General features: G+C 52.4%; 1 protein-coding gene and 1 gene segment (V, D, J or C); both read right to left on the bottom strand.

Moving 5' to 3' along the window:
• Window positions 1–1,583: 1,583 nt before the first annotated feature.
• Window positions 1,584–4,578, bottom strand: LOC135975831 (immunoglobulin lambda variable 5-45-like). The segment is given in 2 exon segments: window positions 1,584–1,906; window positions 4,530–4,578. Coding segments are annotated over 2 exon segments (372 nt in total).
• A 4,413-nt stretch (window positions 4,579–8,991) lies between these two features.
• Window positions 8,992–13,650, bottom strand: LOC101941294 (pre-B lymphocyte protein 3-like). The gene has a single exon (XM_042846492.2). It carries the CDS (start codon window positions 11,231–11,233, stop codon window positions 10,820–10,822), a length of 414 nt encoding a protein of 137 aa, XP_042702426.1. The 5' UTR covers window positions 11,234–13,650; the 3' UTR covers window positions 8,992–10,819.
• Between the last annotated feature and the right edge of the window lie 4,195 nt (window positions 13,651–17,845).

Genomic DNA, 17,845 nt, shown 5'->3' with positions numbered 1-17,845 from the left:
CTCCTGTGCTGACTTAGCTCTTCTGGGGGCGGTTTCAGCACCCATTGCCACAGAGCAAGGCCCAAGCGTCGTGGGGGAGAACCAGGGAACTCCTGGCTGCTCCTGGAACCCTACTGGCGATCCTGAGTCAAAGGGGATTTCAGGGGGCCCTCAAGTCACCAGACTCCTTTCATATGGCTTGTAACGGCACCCCCGGAGTCAGTGGGCACTGACCCTGTCACATAACAGACAGACGTGTTCAGCCTCTGCCCCAGGGCAGGTGACTGAGGCTTGGAAACAAAGCCAGTCTCTTCCCACCACTCCCGTGTGTCACGCTGCTCTTGTTTCAGAGTAGAAGCCGTGTTAGTCTGTAGCCGCAAAAAGAACAGGAGTACTTGTGGCACCTTAGAGACTAACAAATTTATTAGAGCATAAGCTTTCGTGGACTACAGCCCACTTCTTCGGATACAGCCCACTTCTTCCGATGCATATAGCATCCGAAGAAGTGGGCTGTAGTCCACGAAAGCTTATGCTCTAATAAATTTGTTAGTCTCTAAGGTGCCACAAGTACTCCTGTTCTTTTTGCTGCTCTTTTGTGACTCTCCACCTAAGTCGGAATCCCTGGAGCACCGTATCAGCCACAACACCATCCCATAGCAACAGCACACGGCGCCGTGACGCGTTCCCTTCGCCTGCGTACTTCCTACACCTCAAGTCTTGGGCAACTGGGAGCTGGGCGATTTATTAATCGCCGTGTCCGAACTGCGTTTGTAAATGATATTGCAATATGCTGTGACTCAGTTATGTAGAAACCAGAGGTTGGTTAGGACTCACCTGGGCCTGGCGTTCGCACAACAGTAAGGTCACCCACAAGCACAGCCAGATGCAGGGTGCACCAGCCCAGCAGCCATGTCACAGTCCAGCACTGCCTCTCCCAGCCCCGTCCCTCAGACCGCTCTGTCTGACACCGCTGGGCCTATGGGATCCCATGCACATGGCTACCATCGCCCCAGAGTTCATCTCCCCTCCTGGGGTCCTGTGCCAGTAACAACCTGCTCTGCACCGGGCCACTGGCACTCAGCGATTCACTGCTGTGTCTGGACCCCTCAACCCCCGGCCTCACACACAGAGATCCTGCCTCAGTGCTGCCTTGTAATGAGAGCAGACAGCAAAACCCCTCAGGGGCAAGCAGCTCCCAAAGGGCAGCAGACAGCACAGAGTTCCCCGCCCAAAGCCTCATTCCTGAGCGCGTTTTCAAAAGGATTTCCGTGCCCAGCCTCGTTATATTGGCCAGTGAAGAGCCACTGACTGCTGTGGATACAGCATTGTTCTCAGATAGCCTGACCTTATGCACAGTGAGCTGTATTGGGAAACACATGGCCCTTCTCCCAGTGGGCTCCCGGGAATCTGCCCCGTGAAACCAGAGTCCCCCAAGCAGCGGAATTTGTCTCCATCAATGGAGATTCCACCATTTATCCTTCAAGCCTATGAGCGCTGAGATGCTAGAAAGCAAGTGCCCTGGAGGCACGAGGGAAGCAGGCAGTTGTGTGTGTGATGCCTTGGGGGGTTTTGGTCTCAGTTCCCCGTGAAGCTGTTGTGCAGTGTTACTCGCCACCACTCGATGTTAGACAGTAATAACTGGCCTCATCCTCTGCTTCGACTGCAGAGATGGCTAAATAACAGGTGTTAGTGGAGGCCTCTTTGGTAGCCGAGAACCGGTTGGAGGCCCCCGAGGCCAGCCCTTCGCTGGATTCATCTTTACAAGAGAGCAGGTATCTGGGTGGGTTCCCTGATTTCTGCTGCAGCCAGCTCACGTGGGCGCTACTGATGCTGCTGCCCGCGCTCAAGGTGCAGGACAGTTTAGCAGCGTTTCCTGGAGACACAGACACCGAGGCCACCTGGGTCAATACAGCCTTTGTGTAGGGCACTGTCAGAAACCAAGAGACAAGTTAGCAGTGACCAAAGCTGAATTCAGACTGTACTTCATGTGCCCGGTGAGTTGCTAGAGGAATTACCTGCCAGGGAAAGCCCCAGGAGACAGAGAGTTAGAGAAGTCAGGGCCATGGTGCAGGGAGGTGATGGACGGTGGATCGGAGAACCCCGATGTTGTACTTGGGTTTCTGTGGCTTTGCACCCCAGTCCAACCCCTGACTTTGTGCAATTCTACAGCAGCTTTTAGAGCCCTGAGGACAGAGGTGGGGCCGCCCAATATGCAAATGAGCCCTGAGGGGTGGCGCCATTATTCCACAATCCCACTCCGTACCCTGAAGCACCACCAGCATCGCCAGTGCTGCTGAGCCCTGAGATCTCATCCTGACTGCAGGCCTGACCCACTCACACCCATCACCAGGGTCCCCTTCGGGTAACACCACAGCTCCTGGTGTTGTGAAAGGGGTCACAGAGCTTAATGCTAAAGTTCTACATCAGTACAGGACACAGCAGCGCCCCCGGCAGTAACAAAATCACCATGCAGGGCCTGGGTGTGATGGGTTAATCGGGTGACATGTTGGTTTGTGGCCAGAAATTTACTGAAAGAAAATGCCAAGAGGCATGGTTAAGAACAACTCATTAATCCCTGATCAGCCGTGTAGGTGCCTGATGCATTATGGATGTGTGCAGCACACAAACCGACGGGTAGGGCCCCCTTTCACTACAGCACTTACACACACACTTTAACCCCATGCTTAAATTTAAACAGGTGCTTAAATGCTTTGCCAAAATGGGGCCTAATTTATTAAGTGCATATTAGTGTGTGAACTAAACGTGTCATGCGCATTTTAATGGTTCTATTTCCAGTTCTGTTTCCATCAGTTCAGTGACTTGTCCACTGAGATTTCCAAATGTGACTGGGGGAATTGCGGGTATATCACGTATGGAAATGAGGCTATTTAGAGCCATCCTTTCCCCTCTCCACTCAGAGAGGAAGCAGGCACTGACGCATCTGGCCATAGGCTCACAGTTCTGCACGTGTTTCAAGAGAGAAGATCCAAATGGGCTGGAACAGCACCAAGGCAATCTCTAAACTGGGTCCCATGCTGGGAAACTTACTAAAACATTGCTAGTGCTGCCTAATGAACAGCTGTTCCCATGGAAATTAATGAGTGCAACTTGCACATTACACTAAGTATTTATTTTGTATACGTAAAAACACCCTTATCCCATTGCTCTAAATAAATCACCTCACACTTCTGGTCAGGGATTTACTTGGCACTATTGAAAAAAGTTCATTAAGAACAAATCACACTACAAAACAAATCATGGTTTTATAACTCTAGAGACTTCTTCCCTTGTGCCTCACATTGGACAAGATTGTCGGTAACGTTATTGGGCCTTCTCCTATGCTGCCCCCTGGTGGTCATTATCTGTCTCTTCTCTATACCGTCCGGCTCACTAAAGTTCCCGTGTCACTTGCATGCTTGCAGTGCTGCAGTCCCAGTGACTTTCATGAGAGTTGTGCACAGACAACTGACTGGTGCATCAGGCCTCTGATGCGTAACGAGCCTTGTCTGCGTCCCCTGATAGTCTCTCTTTTGCTCATCTGTTTCTCAGCATCAGTGATTCTGCTCACAGCTTCTTTGCTTGTAATTATTTTAGTCACAGTGCACAAACACTGGCACTGTGAAGGAATCCATGTAACACATCACTGTCTGCCAGGGCTTTGCTCCACGGGATTTTCCCATGAAACACAGATCATGCTAATTTACAACAGCACATCGTGTTAGCTGGCACATAGTGGAATGGGGCAGAGGATACCAATTCTACAAGGAACTTCCACAGGGGTCAATATCTACTAATTGTATATTTCTGTTTTCTGTGATGCCCTCTCTTGGGATTTCTGTGGTTAGGTCTCCAGGGGCCATAGGGTACAGAAGGTTTTTGTCTCAGTTCCCTGTCTCAACATATCACTGTGTAGAGCATTGTTATATGATGTACCACAGTAATAATCAGCATCATCCTCTGCTTGGATCCCCGTGATGGTTAAATAGCAAATGTTGCTGGAGGTGTCTTTGGAAGCAGAGAACCGAGCAGGGACCCCAGAGCCCTGCTGCTTGCTAGATTCGTCTTTGTAATCCAGCAGATATCTCGGAGGGGTCCCGGCGGTTTGCTGAACCCAGCGAATGTAGTAGCCACTGATGCTCGTTCCACTACTCCTGGTGCAGGAGAGTTTGTTGGTGCCTCCTGGGGGCACTGACTCTGAGGCAGGCTGAGGCAGGGTTGGCCGAGTGAGCTGTGACCAAACCAGAAATTAGCAAAGCTCAGTGGCTAAAACAGGGGTCGGGCGGTCAGGACTTTTAGGTCCTGCTCCTGCCCTTCCAAAGGCTCCTTTGGGATCTTAGAGAAGTCACTTCTGCTCCTCCGTTTCCCCTTGGTACACTGGGGATAATAGTCCCGGCGTTTGTAAAGGGCTGGGGGACCCTCGGCTTGAACACAAAAGGACATTTTCAAAAGCACCTACGTGACTTCGAGGCCCGTTGAAAGGCAGAGTCCCACCCGGAGTGTTATCAGCCAGGTGGGGGCGCGTTGGGCATTACACACCCCTGACCACTCACCTGCCAGGAAAAGCCCCAGGACACAGAGAGTCAGGGTGGACTGGGCCATGGTGCAGGGAGGAGATGGAGGTGGACAGGAAGGAGCCCGATTTGGCAGCTCTGCTTATGCCTGTTTGCAGCTTGAGCCCTGGCTCTGGGCAACCCTCCAGGCACCTTTAAAACCATGAGGGGCAGGGCTGAGACTGGCTAGTATGCAAATGAACCCCAAGGGTGGGGCTCCGTCAGTCTATTGGATGCACTGATCTCTGGTTATTCCCATTACATCTTGCAATGCAAATCAGCCATACGGCCCTGCGTGAAGACCTGATCCCCCGTCCTTCCCCGGGTCACAGCGTCTCCCTGTCGGACCTGCCCCAGTTAGGCAAAGGTTAGAAACGTCCAATTTGAAAATTCAAATGCAGAGAAGGGACTAACGGCAGCACAGATGGTATCTGAAATGCTGCAGAGCTGTTGCGCCATCTGTATTGCAGCAGCACGACCACCTTGTCTAGAATCACAGCGTATTGAAAACCGGGAACGAAAGGAGAGGAGGAGTAAAGAGAACTTGGACTGAGTCTCTCAGTGGCCAGAGCTCGCGCGTGCTTACAGGTAAGAATTGTCACGTGGCACCATTGCACCATGGGAAAACCAAAAGGAATCAGAGACGCGCTTTTTACAAGCATCCACCCAAACACACACCCCAGTGTGGCTGGAGAGGGAGCAGAGACTGGGCAACAAAGGGGTCAAACATGAAGAGATGGTTTCTCATACAATGAGAGCTGCATTGTAGAGAGACAAATTCTCTATAAACCCCTGACTGGTGTGTCGGCAAAAACACTTGGGCACTTCTGGACCCCTGCTACTAATTCTAACACTTGCACACACTCTTTAAATAGCTTAACGCCTGCATAAAGGTAAGGATTAATATTTGGACCTGCAAAACCTATTGTCGTGCACACACACACACACACACGGGAGTGAAGATTCTCCTCTGTAAAGCACTATAGGATGTTGTGACAGAATATACCCCTGTGTCCACTAATGGAATAATCTTTGTACAAAGTATTTCTTGGGAGGTATCTCTTAAAACCTCATAATAATAACCTCATTATTGTCCTGGTAAAATACGTGTGGCAACATTGTATGTAAAGTTAGAAGATTCCACTCTATGTAAGGGCAAGCTCACACCTTGGCCAGGTGTAAACAAGACCAATGGGCCATTACCTGCTCAGTGGCTCTTCATTGGTAGGAAAAGGGGCATGGGTGAAAAATCTACATCTTAGCAAAGAAATAGCATGGAGTTCCTGTCCACACAGTCTGCCTGTTGCCATGCTCCCAGCTGGAGATGCTTCTCAAAGGGGGAAGAGGATTATACAAATAAAGGGGAGACACCCAAAAGCTCCCCCTCCTCCTCTCTCTCTCTCTCTCTCTCTCTCTCTCTCTGCCCATTGATTCAGTGCCCCAGAAGGAACACAGGGAGCAGCCATTCAACTGGAGACAGGGTCCTGGCCTGAGAAGTGTGGCCACTAAGAGTCTGTTGAGAGCCTGAGATGAGAAAACTTTGTTTTGTGTTTAACATAGTTATTGAGTTAGGCACTAACTGTCTTTCATCTTTATTTTACTTATAACCATTTCTCATTTTTGTACCTCATTACTTATACTCCCTTCAAATCTCTCTCTTTGTAGTTAATAAACTTGTTTTATTCTTGTATTTATTCTAGTGCGTTTGAATTGAAGGTAATAAGATGTATACATATCATCAGATAAAATGACGGACTTTATATAAGCTTGTATTGTCCAGGAGAGGGCTGGGCAGTGCAGGACATACATTCCTGGGGGGAAATCAGGGAGTGGGAGTGTGTTGGGGTCACCCTGCAGTATAATTCAGGCTGGTACGAGCCAAGGTGTGGCTGGCTGGCTGCAGCACACACAGAGACACAACTGGGAGTGACCTACATGCCGGAGGCTGTTTGTGAGCAATCCAGGCTGGAGGCTACAGCAGCAAGGCATTGTACAGGGCACCCCAGGTTGAGGGCAGGGATGACACAGCTACTCAGTAGTCTGGATTGTACCCTGGGAATGTCACAGATGTGTGGATGATAAGTGCTATATTAGTGCTACAGGATTCTCAGTATTCTTCAGTGTATCCCAGCCTTAGCAGTTGTGTTTTCTGCTCTTCCCCACCTGTGGAGTCTCTGCCCACCCCCATCTCCCACCAAAGGAGAGAGGCCGTTTCTGCTCAGGCAAAAGCAGCAGGTAAATACTGTTCCCGGCTACCCCTCTCAGTCCTTAGAACTGCATTGGCCATGCTGCGGTCAGTGCAAAGGATTCTGGGTGTCTTTGAGAGTTGTGGTGCAGGAGAATGGACAGTCTTTCCTGGGCACCCTGCCACGGAGGACAGCTGCCTCAGCTCTTGAGTGACAAGACAACTATCAGAAACCAAGAGACCCGTGAGCAGTGACCAGGCCTGAGCTCACAGGGTATTTCAGGGCTGAGGGTGCGTCTCCCGCATGAGGAGCTGTGAGGGGAGCAGGTGCCAACGCCCCCCGTGTAAGAAGCAGGCTGGTGCTCAGAGCAGGCGCAGCCTTGCCGCAGGGCTGCAGTGGAGTGAGAAGGTTTTTGTCTCACTTCCCCATAGGACGGTAGCACTGTGCAAGCACTCCCAGTCCACGTAACACAGTAATAGACGGCATCGTCCTCTGCCTGGGCCCCAGTGATGGTTAAATAGCCAATCTTGTCGGAGCCAGAGCGAGAGCCAGCGAACCGGCTGGGGACCCCCGAGCCCAGGCCTTTGTTAGATTCAGTGTAAAAATACATCAGGTATCTGGGGACGCTGCCCGGCCTCTGCTGTATCCAAATGACACGGTTGGCGCTGACGGTGTAACTGCCCTCTAGCGTGCAGGGGAGCTGGACATTCCCCCCGGGAGACACGAACTCGGAGGGCGGCTGAGTCACCTGAGCGTAGCAACCTGCAGAAAGCAAAGAGCAGGGGGGTGAGCACCGCTATTACTGCCACGTTTTCGGCTGACCTCGGTTTCCAGGCGTGGTCAGACGTCAATCTGCTGTAGCCGTTACCTGTCAGGAAAAGCCCCAGGAGACTGAGAGGCAGCGTGGGCTGGGCCATGGTGCAGGGAGATGGGGAGAGGTCACAGGAGCTGGGTTTCTGCTGGTTTGCAGCTTGTTCCCTGCCTTTGTGAAACCCTGTGGCAGCCTTTAGAGCCCTTATGGGCAGGGGTAGGGCAGCCAAGTATGCAAATGAGCCCTCCAGGGTCAAGCTGGTGCAGCCCAGTATGCAAATGAGACTCAGGGGTGGAGGTCAGACATCGTGCTCTTTTCATGATCCAGACGCCCTCAGTTCTCAGCCCTGCCGCCCCTGGTCAGACCAACGCTCCAGCCACAGTTTCCTGGCTCCAGAAGTGGCCAGAGTAAGGAGTTCTACCCCCTTCCTGAACAATTCTGCAACGATCCCGATGGCCTTTTGCTCTGGATGTGTCCCTGGGAACGGCTCAAGCCTCCCCCTGAGCGTGTGGGTATGGGGCACTCGGCAGGATAAGTATCTGGGTACATCTCACTTAACCATTGCCCTGCTACTGGTGCACCTCCGTCCCTCCTGTTCTCTGCCCGCGGCACAGGCCAGTCTAGTCTCCCGACAGCTGGAATACTTTGGTCTATTTTAGTTGTTGGGTTCAGTTTGCGGGTGCTGGGTGCCGATTAGTGGCCTGTGATGTACAGGAAGTCAGGCTAGATGATCTGATGGTCCCTTCTGGCCCTTCTGAATCTAAGTGAGAGTGAATGACAATGACAGGGGTAGACAACAGAAGTCGTGTTTGTAGAGAAGGCCAGAAGGGACCATTCCAAGGCCAGAAGGGACCATTGTGACCATTAGTTTGGTCTCCTGTAGAACTCAGGCCACAGAACTTCCCCACAATAATTCCTAGAGCAGAGCTTGTAGTAAAACATCCCTGATGGAGACTCCACCACGATGCTGGGTAAATTGTTCCAGTGGTTCATTACACTCACCTTAAAAATTTACACCTTTTTTCCAATCTGAATTTGTCTAACTTCAGCTTCTAGCCAATGGATCTTGTACTTTTGCTAGACTGAAGAGCCCATTATTATATATTTGTTCCCCATGTACGTACTTATAGACTGTAATCAAGTCACCCCTTAACTGTCTCGTTTTGGTAAGCTAAATCGATTGAACTGCTTGACTCTATCGCTATGAGGCAGGTTTTCTAATCCATTAATCATTCTCATTGCTGACCCCTCTCCAATTTATCAACAGCCTTCATGAATTGTGGGTACCAGAGCTGGACACAGGATTCCAGCAGTGCCAGATACAGAGGTGAAATAACCGCTCTACTCCAATGCAAGATTTCCCTGGTTTTGCATCCCAGGATTGCATTAGCTTTTTTGGCCACAGCATCACACTGGGCTTCATTAAAAGAGCTCTAACTCTGTGTTGTGTCTGGACCAATGGCAGCGACGCATCCAACTGCAGTTTAGAAAAAATAACAATTGGGAGAGGTTAAAGAGAGACTGTTCCAAGTGTCCCAATGAGCTCCACGCTGCACAGGATACAAGACACGCAGCTAATTATTCGCATTTATTGTTTGTATTGCAGAATCTCACAAAAGCCTCAACCAGGATCCAGCCCCCATCACGCTGGGTGTTCTGCATAGCAAGTGACACGCAAGGGAGAAGCGTCACATCATCAGAACGTTCCTGGACATGCCCTAAGGGCAGGACGCAGTTAGCTAGATAACAGTGACAGCTGAGTCACCCTCCGTGGGTGTCCCATACACCAAACCCCTCCAGTGTACAATGCTAGAGTGAAGAATGTATTACAGCAAAGTAAGGCCCCAAAAGCACAAGCAGAGATCTGAAAATCGGGCCCTGCGATTGTCAAAACAGGCTCATTTTGGCTCCAAACCTGCACTCACTTAAACACAGGCAAAACTTTCCTCTCCTGAGAAGCCCCATTGCCGTTCATTCTGGGTGTCGTTGGTCCAATAAAAGGAGGCTCTTGGGGGGCTGTTTTCCTCTGGTTTGGACTTGGGAATACATTGAATGGAATGCCCCGTGCTCAGCAATTGTGGTGGTGCTCAGAGTTAGCTAATCACCCATTCCCTGGTACACACCAGAGAGAGCGGCTGTTCCCAAACATTGGCAGGCAGGTCCGCTGAGGGCTGCAGGGCCAGGCCGACTGTGATGGAAAGTTATCATTAATGTTTATTATTTACCCAGCACCAGAGTGTGCAGGGCACTCGCTCCCCCTGCCCAGCCACGCTAACAAACTGTCTGAATTTCTCAGCTGCTGTCTTGGCGATGGCTGAACTCAACTCACGGAGCTCTTCGTTCTTCCCTCCGGGTCCTGTGAGTCTGAGCTAAGGACTGGTGGTTCAACCCCCCGGAACATGTGCATGCTGCTGGCTGATGGCCACGGTTTCATGGTGAGTGCGGCCGTGGGCAGTGATGTGCTGCCACCATCTTACGGAAAAGCCCCCACCAAGTTCTCTCTCTCAGCCCCATGGGCTAATGGCCTTGAAGAGAGCCGGGATGAGAGAGCAGGAATCTATTTGTCTTCCCATTTAAACAAAAACACTTCCTCAGAACCTCAGAACTGAGAAAGAAGGCAGCAGCAGCTGGCAAACACTTACGCTGAGTATAAATCAGAGAAGCCCCGAGACTGCTCTAACTTACACCAGGCACTAGGCAGGGCCCTGAATGGGCCCCGAATACAGGAAGTGCACAGGTCGCTTAAAGGGACTGTCTCTCTCCACCGCCATCAGCATCCTTTGTTCCTGTCCCAAGCCCCAGAAGCAGAGTAAGTGAGAACCCGGCCCACTGTATGTGGGAAAGGCAGATAACATACTCCTGAACATCAGAACTAGTGCTTTAGAAATCTGGCTTTTGTGTCAAGCTGTACTGGGTGCCCCACATGCAGCTGACGGGGATCTGAGCAGATGGACAGGGGCCTGCGGGCGTGAAAGACCAGCTCCGTTAGGTAGGGTCTCTGTGCAGTGGGAGCTGCAGGTGCCAGCACCTGGCAGGATCTGGCCCTGCGTGTCTCATAGCATTCTGCACTCCACCAGGTGACATGCGTCAAACAGGAAGCCACCATCCGTCACAGCTCTCTGAGCATAACTGACCGGAGGGGGCCTCACCTCTAGGCTAATTCAAGGGTGGAGAACATGAGCCGTTTCTTTTTTCTGTTCCTTATAGGGCTGCGGTTCCTTCGGCACGAGGCTCTGCAAGCAGGGGCTCTTCAGAATCCCCCGGGGGCCAGCACAGGTTTTGGTTCCACATTTCTAGAGATAGTAGATGGGATACCTGATGGAGCAGTAATAGTCAGCATGGTCCTCGGCCTGGACCGCGGCGATGGTCAGAACGCAGGCGTTGCTGGCAGGGTCTTTGGACGCAGAGAAACGGTCCGGAATTCCAGAGGGCTTGTCCTTGTCCACCTCCGAGTTATAATAGAGCAGGTACCTCGGAGGGCTGCCAGGTCTCTGCTGGTACCAGGAGACCCCGAACTCCCGGATGTTGTACCCAGGATTTAGGGCACAAGAGAGTTTCACCGTTTGTCCCGGCAACACTAAAATGGAGGCCGGCTGTGTCAGCACCGGCTGCGCCCTGGAAGCTGAATGAAACAAGGGCGCAGTTATGGACAGAATGTGCCAATCCCACCCCCAGTGGCTGAACTGTGACATTATCCCCTCCGGCATCGCCTCCGCACCAGCTACAGGTTAACCTCTCGCGTGCCACACCTCCGGCAGCCCACCTGACCACACCTGCCTGCTCCGCCCGGCCCTGTCTGCAGCGCAGCGATAGCTCAGCACAGGAGCCTCGCCCTTGGGTCCTTCCCTCTGCAGAACTCCCTGATCTCCTCTGCCTCCCACTGGAACCTACCTGGCACCAAAACCCCTGGGAGGAGGAGAGCCAGGAGGCGCAGCACCATGGCGAAGGCCTTGGAGGGAGCCAGAAGGAAAGGAATCGGCAGCCGCTGTGCAGCCGGGCCCCTGGCTCTGTGCAAACCTGCAGCAGCTTTAGAGCCCTGGGGCGCCAGGCAAGCCAGGTGGTCTATGCAAATGAGCCCTGGGGCTCAGGGACTCCAGCAGCTGATCAGGTGACTATCGGCTGCTCTCTGCACTATTCAGCCACAAGGCCGACACTTGAGGATGAAGCTTCAGTCACCGCAGGGAAGAACGGATTCAGGGCTGACACCCCGGCTGTATTTTGGGCTCTGGCATTTGCTGCAGAATCCAGCCTCCTCCTCTTGTCTGTCCCCCTCCCCTCTGCAGGTGCCGTGCGCATGAGACATGGAGCCGGGTTCTATTCCAGCTCTGCCCACAGACCTCCCGAGTGCCCCTAGGTAGCTCCTATCCTCTCTCTGGGTCTCCGTTTCCCCACTTATAAAGCAGGGATAATAAAACCCACCTCCCGCACAAGAGCTGGGAGGCTGAACTCATCCATATTTGAGAAATGCTCAGATGGAAAGTGCTACGGGAGGAGAATCTAAGACCAGCTCCTTTCTGGACAGAACAAGCCGCTTTCCTTCAGAGACTGGAGATCCATCCAGAGCCGGTCCCTGCGCTAGGTGTCAAAGTGCAGGAGCCTTTCCCCAGGCTGCTGTCTAATCACAGACACTAACCACAGACGGACCTGAGACTAAATCACCGTGACAAGAGCTACTGCTGCTCGGCCGTGGAACACAGGAACAACCCACCCGGCCTTCTGCCTGGACGCCAGCGCTGGAGCAGCCCTGCTGCAAGTGTGTGTGGAACCAGAGGATCGGTCTAGGAACCTGGTCTCTCTGCTATGGCTGCTGCTGTAATAATAGCAGCACATAAATACACCTAGGGGCACGCCCAGGCCTCCGCTGAATCCCTCAGGCTGTGCTGGAGACAGTGACATGGAGAGTGTCTGCGGGATCTGGAAGCGGAGGAGAAAAGGGGCTGCCAACATCACACATGATAAGACACATCCCCAGGCACATCACGCCCCAGAGGGGAAATGCTGCATCCTACATGGTACTGGCACCACCAGGAGAGGCCCAGAGAGAGACACCACAGGGACATTCTGCAGCAGTCAAAGGCCAAAGCCCCATGGCTCCAACAGACTTTAGAGTGACATGGGAGATCATTAGGCAAATTAGCTCCAGGCCCCTCAGATGTTATTGGACAGGTAAATCAATACCTGAATGTTCCTTATGGTAATTCAGAGGATTGGCCTGTAGCTTCATGTAATGATTTAAAGGCCACATCTCAAGTATCAGTGACGCACTCTCTGCAATTGCAGGGTAAGGAACTGGAAAGAAATTCCTGGGCTTGGAAATCTTTTAAACGGAGGCCTCAGCCGACAGCATGCCGGCCAGCCAGGGCTCTGGATGTAGAGGGGAAGGTGGTTTGTTAGAGTGCCTGGCTTGGCCGGACCAAACAAGCTTAACTGGGGATGAGTAGCCCCTGGAGTATGGGAGAAGGTTCTGATGGACATTCGTGGGGAAGAGCAGAGGGAGGAGGGATTTTCACAGGTCTGGAGGTTTGGATAAGCACCACATTTAAAATTTAAAATTGAATCATCCAGCATTTTGGGGGTCACTCGTCACTACTGCCAAGGAGATGCTGGTCTAGGTCACTTATGCCGCACCGTTTGGCACAGTCAGCATCTCCTCAGGAGACCCCAAGCTGAAATAGCAGCAGATGCCATAGGTCAGGATCGGGGGGCGTTGGTGCAGTTGTGAGGAGGACGTGTGCACAGGACCTGCCCATGTGAGGGGCACGTGGAAATGAGCAATAATGCCGGGGGTCAGTGAAGAGCAGAAATGGGTCCTGGCTGGAAGGGAAGCTCAGCTCCATTTGCTGATATGATTGAATCGAATTCCACTCTTGACAAACGGCAGTGGGTCAACGGCAGCTCTGGAGATCGCAGTGCTGGGACACCTGCGGAGGGTGTCATTGGGGAAGGGAATGGAGGGATTTCCAAGCCTGCAACAGTAATTCAGAGAAAGAAAAGAGAGAGTAAAATGTACAGGAGGGCGAAAGCAGATGAGACAAGGAGAGATGTCATTGCTGGTCATGGCTGAGGGGCTGAGCACTGTCCTTCATGCTGTGTGCTGTGAAGCTGCTAAGGGGTTCCCACACTGGTTCTCTATGTGACTATAGCACTGTGCATCTTGTGGGTTTTGTCCCAAATTGAACAATAATAATCAGCCTCATCCTCGGGCTGCACCCGTGAAATGTTTAAATACCCTTCGTCGAGGCTGTGATCTTTGGAGCCCGAGAATCTCTCCGGAACCCCCTCTCCTCTCTTTAAACCACTTTTTACACAGTACTCCAGAATGAAACTGGGGGCACTGCCAGATTTTTGCTGGTACCACTCTACACAATAATCCTTGAACTTGGCCCCACTCATGACACATTTCAGAGTGACTGATTCCCCGGGTGCGATAGACACAGAGGGCTCCTGGGTCAGGACAGGCTGGGTCTGTACATTTGGAGGAAGCAAAGACAGTGTTATTGAGGCTGCTAGTGGGCAAGCAATGCTGTCAACTGGGCTTGCAATAGTCATCGGACCAAAGGGTTCTGCAACCTACTGCACCAGCCCTGTAATCTGGGGTAGACCCAAGTGACATAACTTTACTAAAACTCCATACAGATAGGGGGCAGAGCTGACTCTGCCCCCTGGGAGACGCTGAGAAAGCAAACCCTTCTTTGCTTTCAAGGGTTTCCTCTGCGAGGCTATAGAAAACTCCTGGCAGCACTAAGTTAGCAAGACTCAAAGAAATATACCGAGAACTTACGTGCTAAAGAAAGCGCCAGGAGTCCCAGTGCCACAGGAAGCTGGGGTAGCATGACTGTCCTGCACCGAGGAGTCAATGAACGAGAGCACGGCAAAGTCCTTCTGTGCGTCTTTGGCTCTGCTACGGACCACATGAGCTTTGCTGGGGCATTTAAAGCAGCCCCACAGCAGGAGAGCCATGCAAATCTGCCACTCCCTTGGGAGAATTTAGGTGGGGAATTGGTTTTCACCACAGCGCCAGAATTGGACCCGAAACCCTCCCATGCAAACAGAGGGGCCCGAAGAGATCAGCTGGAGTGGAAGCCCAGCAGCAGCGACCGGTGTCAATGACCCCGCTCAGGAGGCTGCAATGCCCCAGGCAGTGTTGATACACCTGGTCTGGATGCACTGCATTGTATTGTGCGCTCCGAGTGCCACAAGGGATTAATACGGCCAGGAGCTCAGCAGGATTCACGGGTTAGACGTGTATAAATGAACACGAGCGATAACTTGTTGTCTATGTACTATGCCTTTAAGTGAATACTAATCTCTGCTCACAATGTATTACACCTATAACCGGAGACTGTAGAGCATGGTCTCATGCCCTGCGCCATCCCTGGCCCCTGCACTACACTGCCAGGCCAGGCCAGCCTGATGGTCCATCTAGTCTGGTGCCGTGTCTTTAGCTGGGGCCAGGACCAGATGCTGAAGAGGAAGGCGTAAAACCCCCATAATGGGTAATTATGCAGCGATCCAGACAGCTGTGTGACCGTGATGTCACCTGGGATCAGACAGCGCCTAATGAGAGGGAACGACAATGACTGCGGCTTCATCAGAGCAGCAAGGGTGAAAATCCCACTGAGCCCCACCCAATCAGTGCCAAGGGGTTAAAGGGTTTGAATTCGATTTGAAATGCTCAGCATGTGTGTTCGCACCGTGCCCTGCACAAGGGGGCTCTGGTCCTGACTGGGGCCTCTGGGCACTAATGCAATTCATCATCATCCTCTCCCATCTCTGAATGCAGCAGCGACCTGCAGAGACAGGAGCAAGCAGCATGAAATCAGGTGTTGGAATGTACTGCCCTCTAGTGGGGACTGGGTGCTATAGGACTGCCTGTGTACAAGCCTTGCTACGTGAGTGTCCAGTTTATAATGACCGTGCTCTCCTGGTAACGGGAAATGAGCAATCCCCGTAGGGACACACTCAGCCCTTGTGCCGCATGTGACCATTCCGCCTCCTCTGGCTTCTCTCACGCCAATGGCCTGGAAGGGATTTTGCAGATTTAAGGTCAGGCGGCCACACAGACAAACACGAACTGGGCTAAGCCGCCTGGATGACTCCTTTAACACCCTGAGGGCCAGACATGCCAAACCTGCGAAAAAACGCAGAAATTGGGCTTGGTTTTGGCTTAATCGTGAGTTGCTTGTTGGCTATTTTTTGCTTGTAGCTTGTTGTAACTTGTTGCTTCTTTTTTTTTGATTGGCTCCCGGTAAGCAGGGGCAAGGGGGGGAGAGAGTCAGGGGCGCACAGCAGGCCCACCACAGTCCCAGACTGCACAGTGGGGGGACCTAGTCACATAGGGTGTTGGGTTCTTAGGGACTGGCTTGTTCTGGCCTTGTTTTGAAATGGGATTAGCTTGATTTTTGCTTATTGTGAAAGACGCGGTGCTTATTTACCGTGTGAAAGTTGGCAACTGTGCTTGAGGGCCAGCCAGTGTTAATGACACTCCTTCCCCTGGGTCCTGGCTGCACCGCACCCGGGGAGTCTGGGAGGGACTGTGCCTCCTCCTCCCAGAACTCCCTGGTGCACAGGGGACTATGCAATCTGCACCTTCCCTTAGCAGTGTAGCCTGCTCCCCTCAGCAGGCCTGCCAGGGATTGGGGGTGCATGGAGGGAGCAGTCCCTGTGCTCCCCTGAGCTCATGGACTAATATTGACCTACCCTTTGCCGGGGGTGGCAGTGCTCTCCCCAGTCACCCACACAAAAGCAAGGCACAGTCTGGCCCAGAACATCCCACCTGAAGGGAACCTCCACCAACCCCCACAGAGCATCCAACCCCCAGACAGGCCTGCAGCCCCCAAGCCGCATCCAGCCGCACAGAGCCTGCAGCCCACAGAGACCAGTCAAGCCACACACAGCGTTTGACCCAGATGGAGTCTGACCCAGTCTGAGCATCTGAAACACACAAAGGATCAAACCCATCGGGAGCCTCCAACCCAGACCGACTGCCTCTGCCTAACCTCCCTGGGCCAGTCTGGCTCCCCTCCTCCTGCCACCCAGGTGTTTCTGACCTACTGAGAGTGTTCGGTGGATGCAGCTTCACATTCCAGACCCAGAGCGTGCTCTGTGTGAGGGTTTGAACATTTCCTGTTCTGTTCCTGTCAGAGGGTGGTGATGGACGGCAGGAGAGAGATCACTTGATGATTCCCTGTTCTGCTCACTCCCTCTGGAGCACCTGTCATTGGCCACTGTCGGTAGACAGGATACTGGGCTGGATGGACCTTCGCTCTGACCCAAACGGCCATTCTTATGTTCTTATGGGAGGTCTCTACGACACACAGTTTGGAGCTGTAATGCAGACGGCAGGGAAGAGGGATAACCCGATACAGCCAGGACAACAGGACCAGCCTCAACCACCTGACCCTTGTGTGATGCCCAGTGGTAGCCTCTCAAAGTACACAGGGAAAACCAACATAGAAAGATTTGCTCAGAGCCAGTTTTACAGCAGCTGGTAGAGGACATACAGGGCTTAATCCAAGGCCCATTAAAGCCAGTGGAGAGATTCCCATTGACTTCAGTGGGCTTTGGGTCAGCCCAGGCAGGATAGAAATAGGTAATGACTGGGATAGAGGGTGGTCTTGAAACATCCTGATCGTGTCTGAGAACTGTACACTCATAACCTGGGAAAATGCAAACTGTGAGTCCTCTACATTTCTGTGACCATTTCTTTTCAGACTCAGACATAAGCTTTGGTGTGGGAATAAACAGTGAGCGACCACCAGGTTTGTGTGTGTGAGAGAGATCCGCCCTCCTACGCAAACCTGGTGTGAATGTCCGCTCCACACATACCTGGTACAAACTCCCTGTGCATTGCTCTGGTGCAATGTGAGAGCAGAAGAGGTTCCTGTTGCTTGAGTGGCTTAGTGAGAAACCAAGACTCTCTTTTGGGTGTGTGGCTTCACACTTCATTCTGCAGGGGAAGCAAAGGGGGTGGAGGTGTCAGCACATCTCCCCCAGCAACAGCTCCCGCGCCTCACCACCAGAGCAAGAGGTCTCTGCAGAACCTGCCTCCGCTCTGCCTGGTTTCCTACTTCCTACGGCTCTGAGCTGTTCATGCCTTAGAAGGTGCAATGCTGTCCCTGCTTGTGATGATGTGGCAACATCTGGGGGCTACCACAAGAGATCATAGTGCTGTGCAAAGGTGTGATTCCATACCACTCCGTACCAGCTCTTCTTGAGCAGCCACATGCATCGCTGCAGAATTTCACTTTTAGTTAAACTTACAGCCCCTGTGGGCGGGAAGAAAATCTCTAAACAGGACCCGCTGCAGCACTGTCCTG

Source organism: Chrysemys picta, chromosome 15, assembly GCF_011386835.1.
Source record: "Chrysemys picta bellii isolate R12L10 chromosome 15, ASM1138683v2, whole genome shotgun sequence".
Lineage (NCBI taxonomy): Eukaryota > Metazoa > Chordata > Testudines > Emydidae > Chrysemys > Chrysemys picta.
The sequence above is the reverse complement of the archived record's forward strand: the minus strand, read 5'-3'. Positions and strand labels throughout refer to the sequence as shown.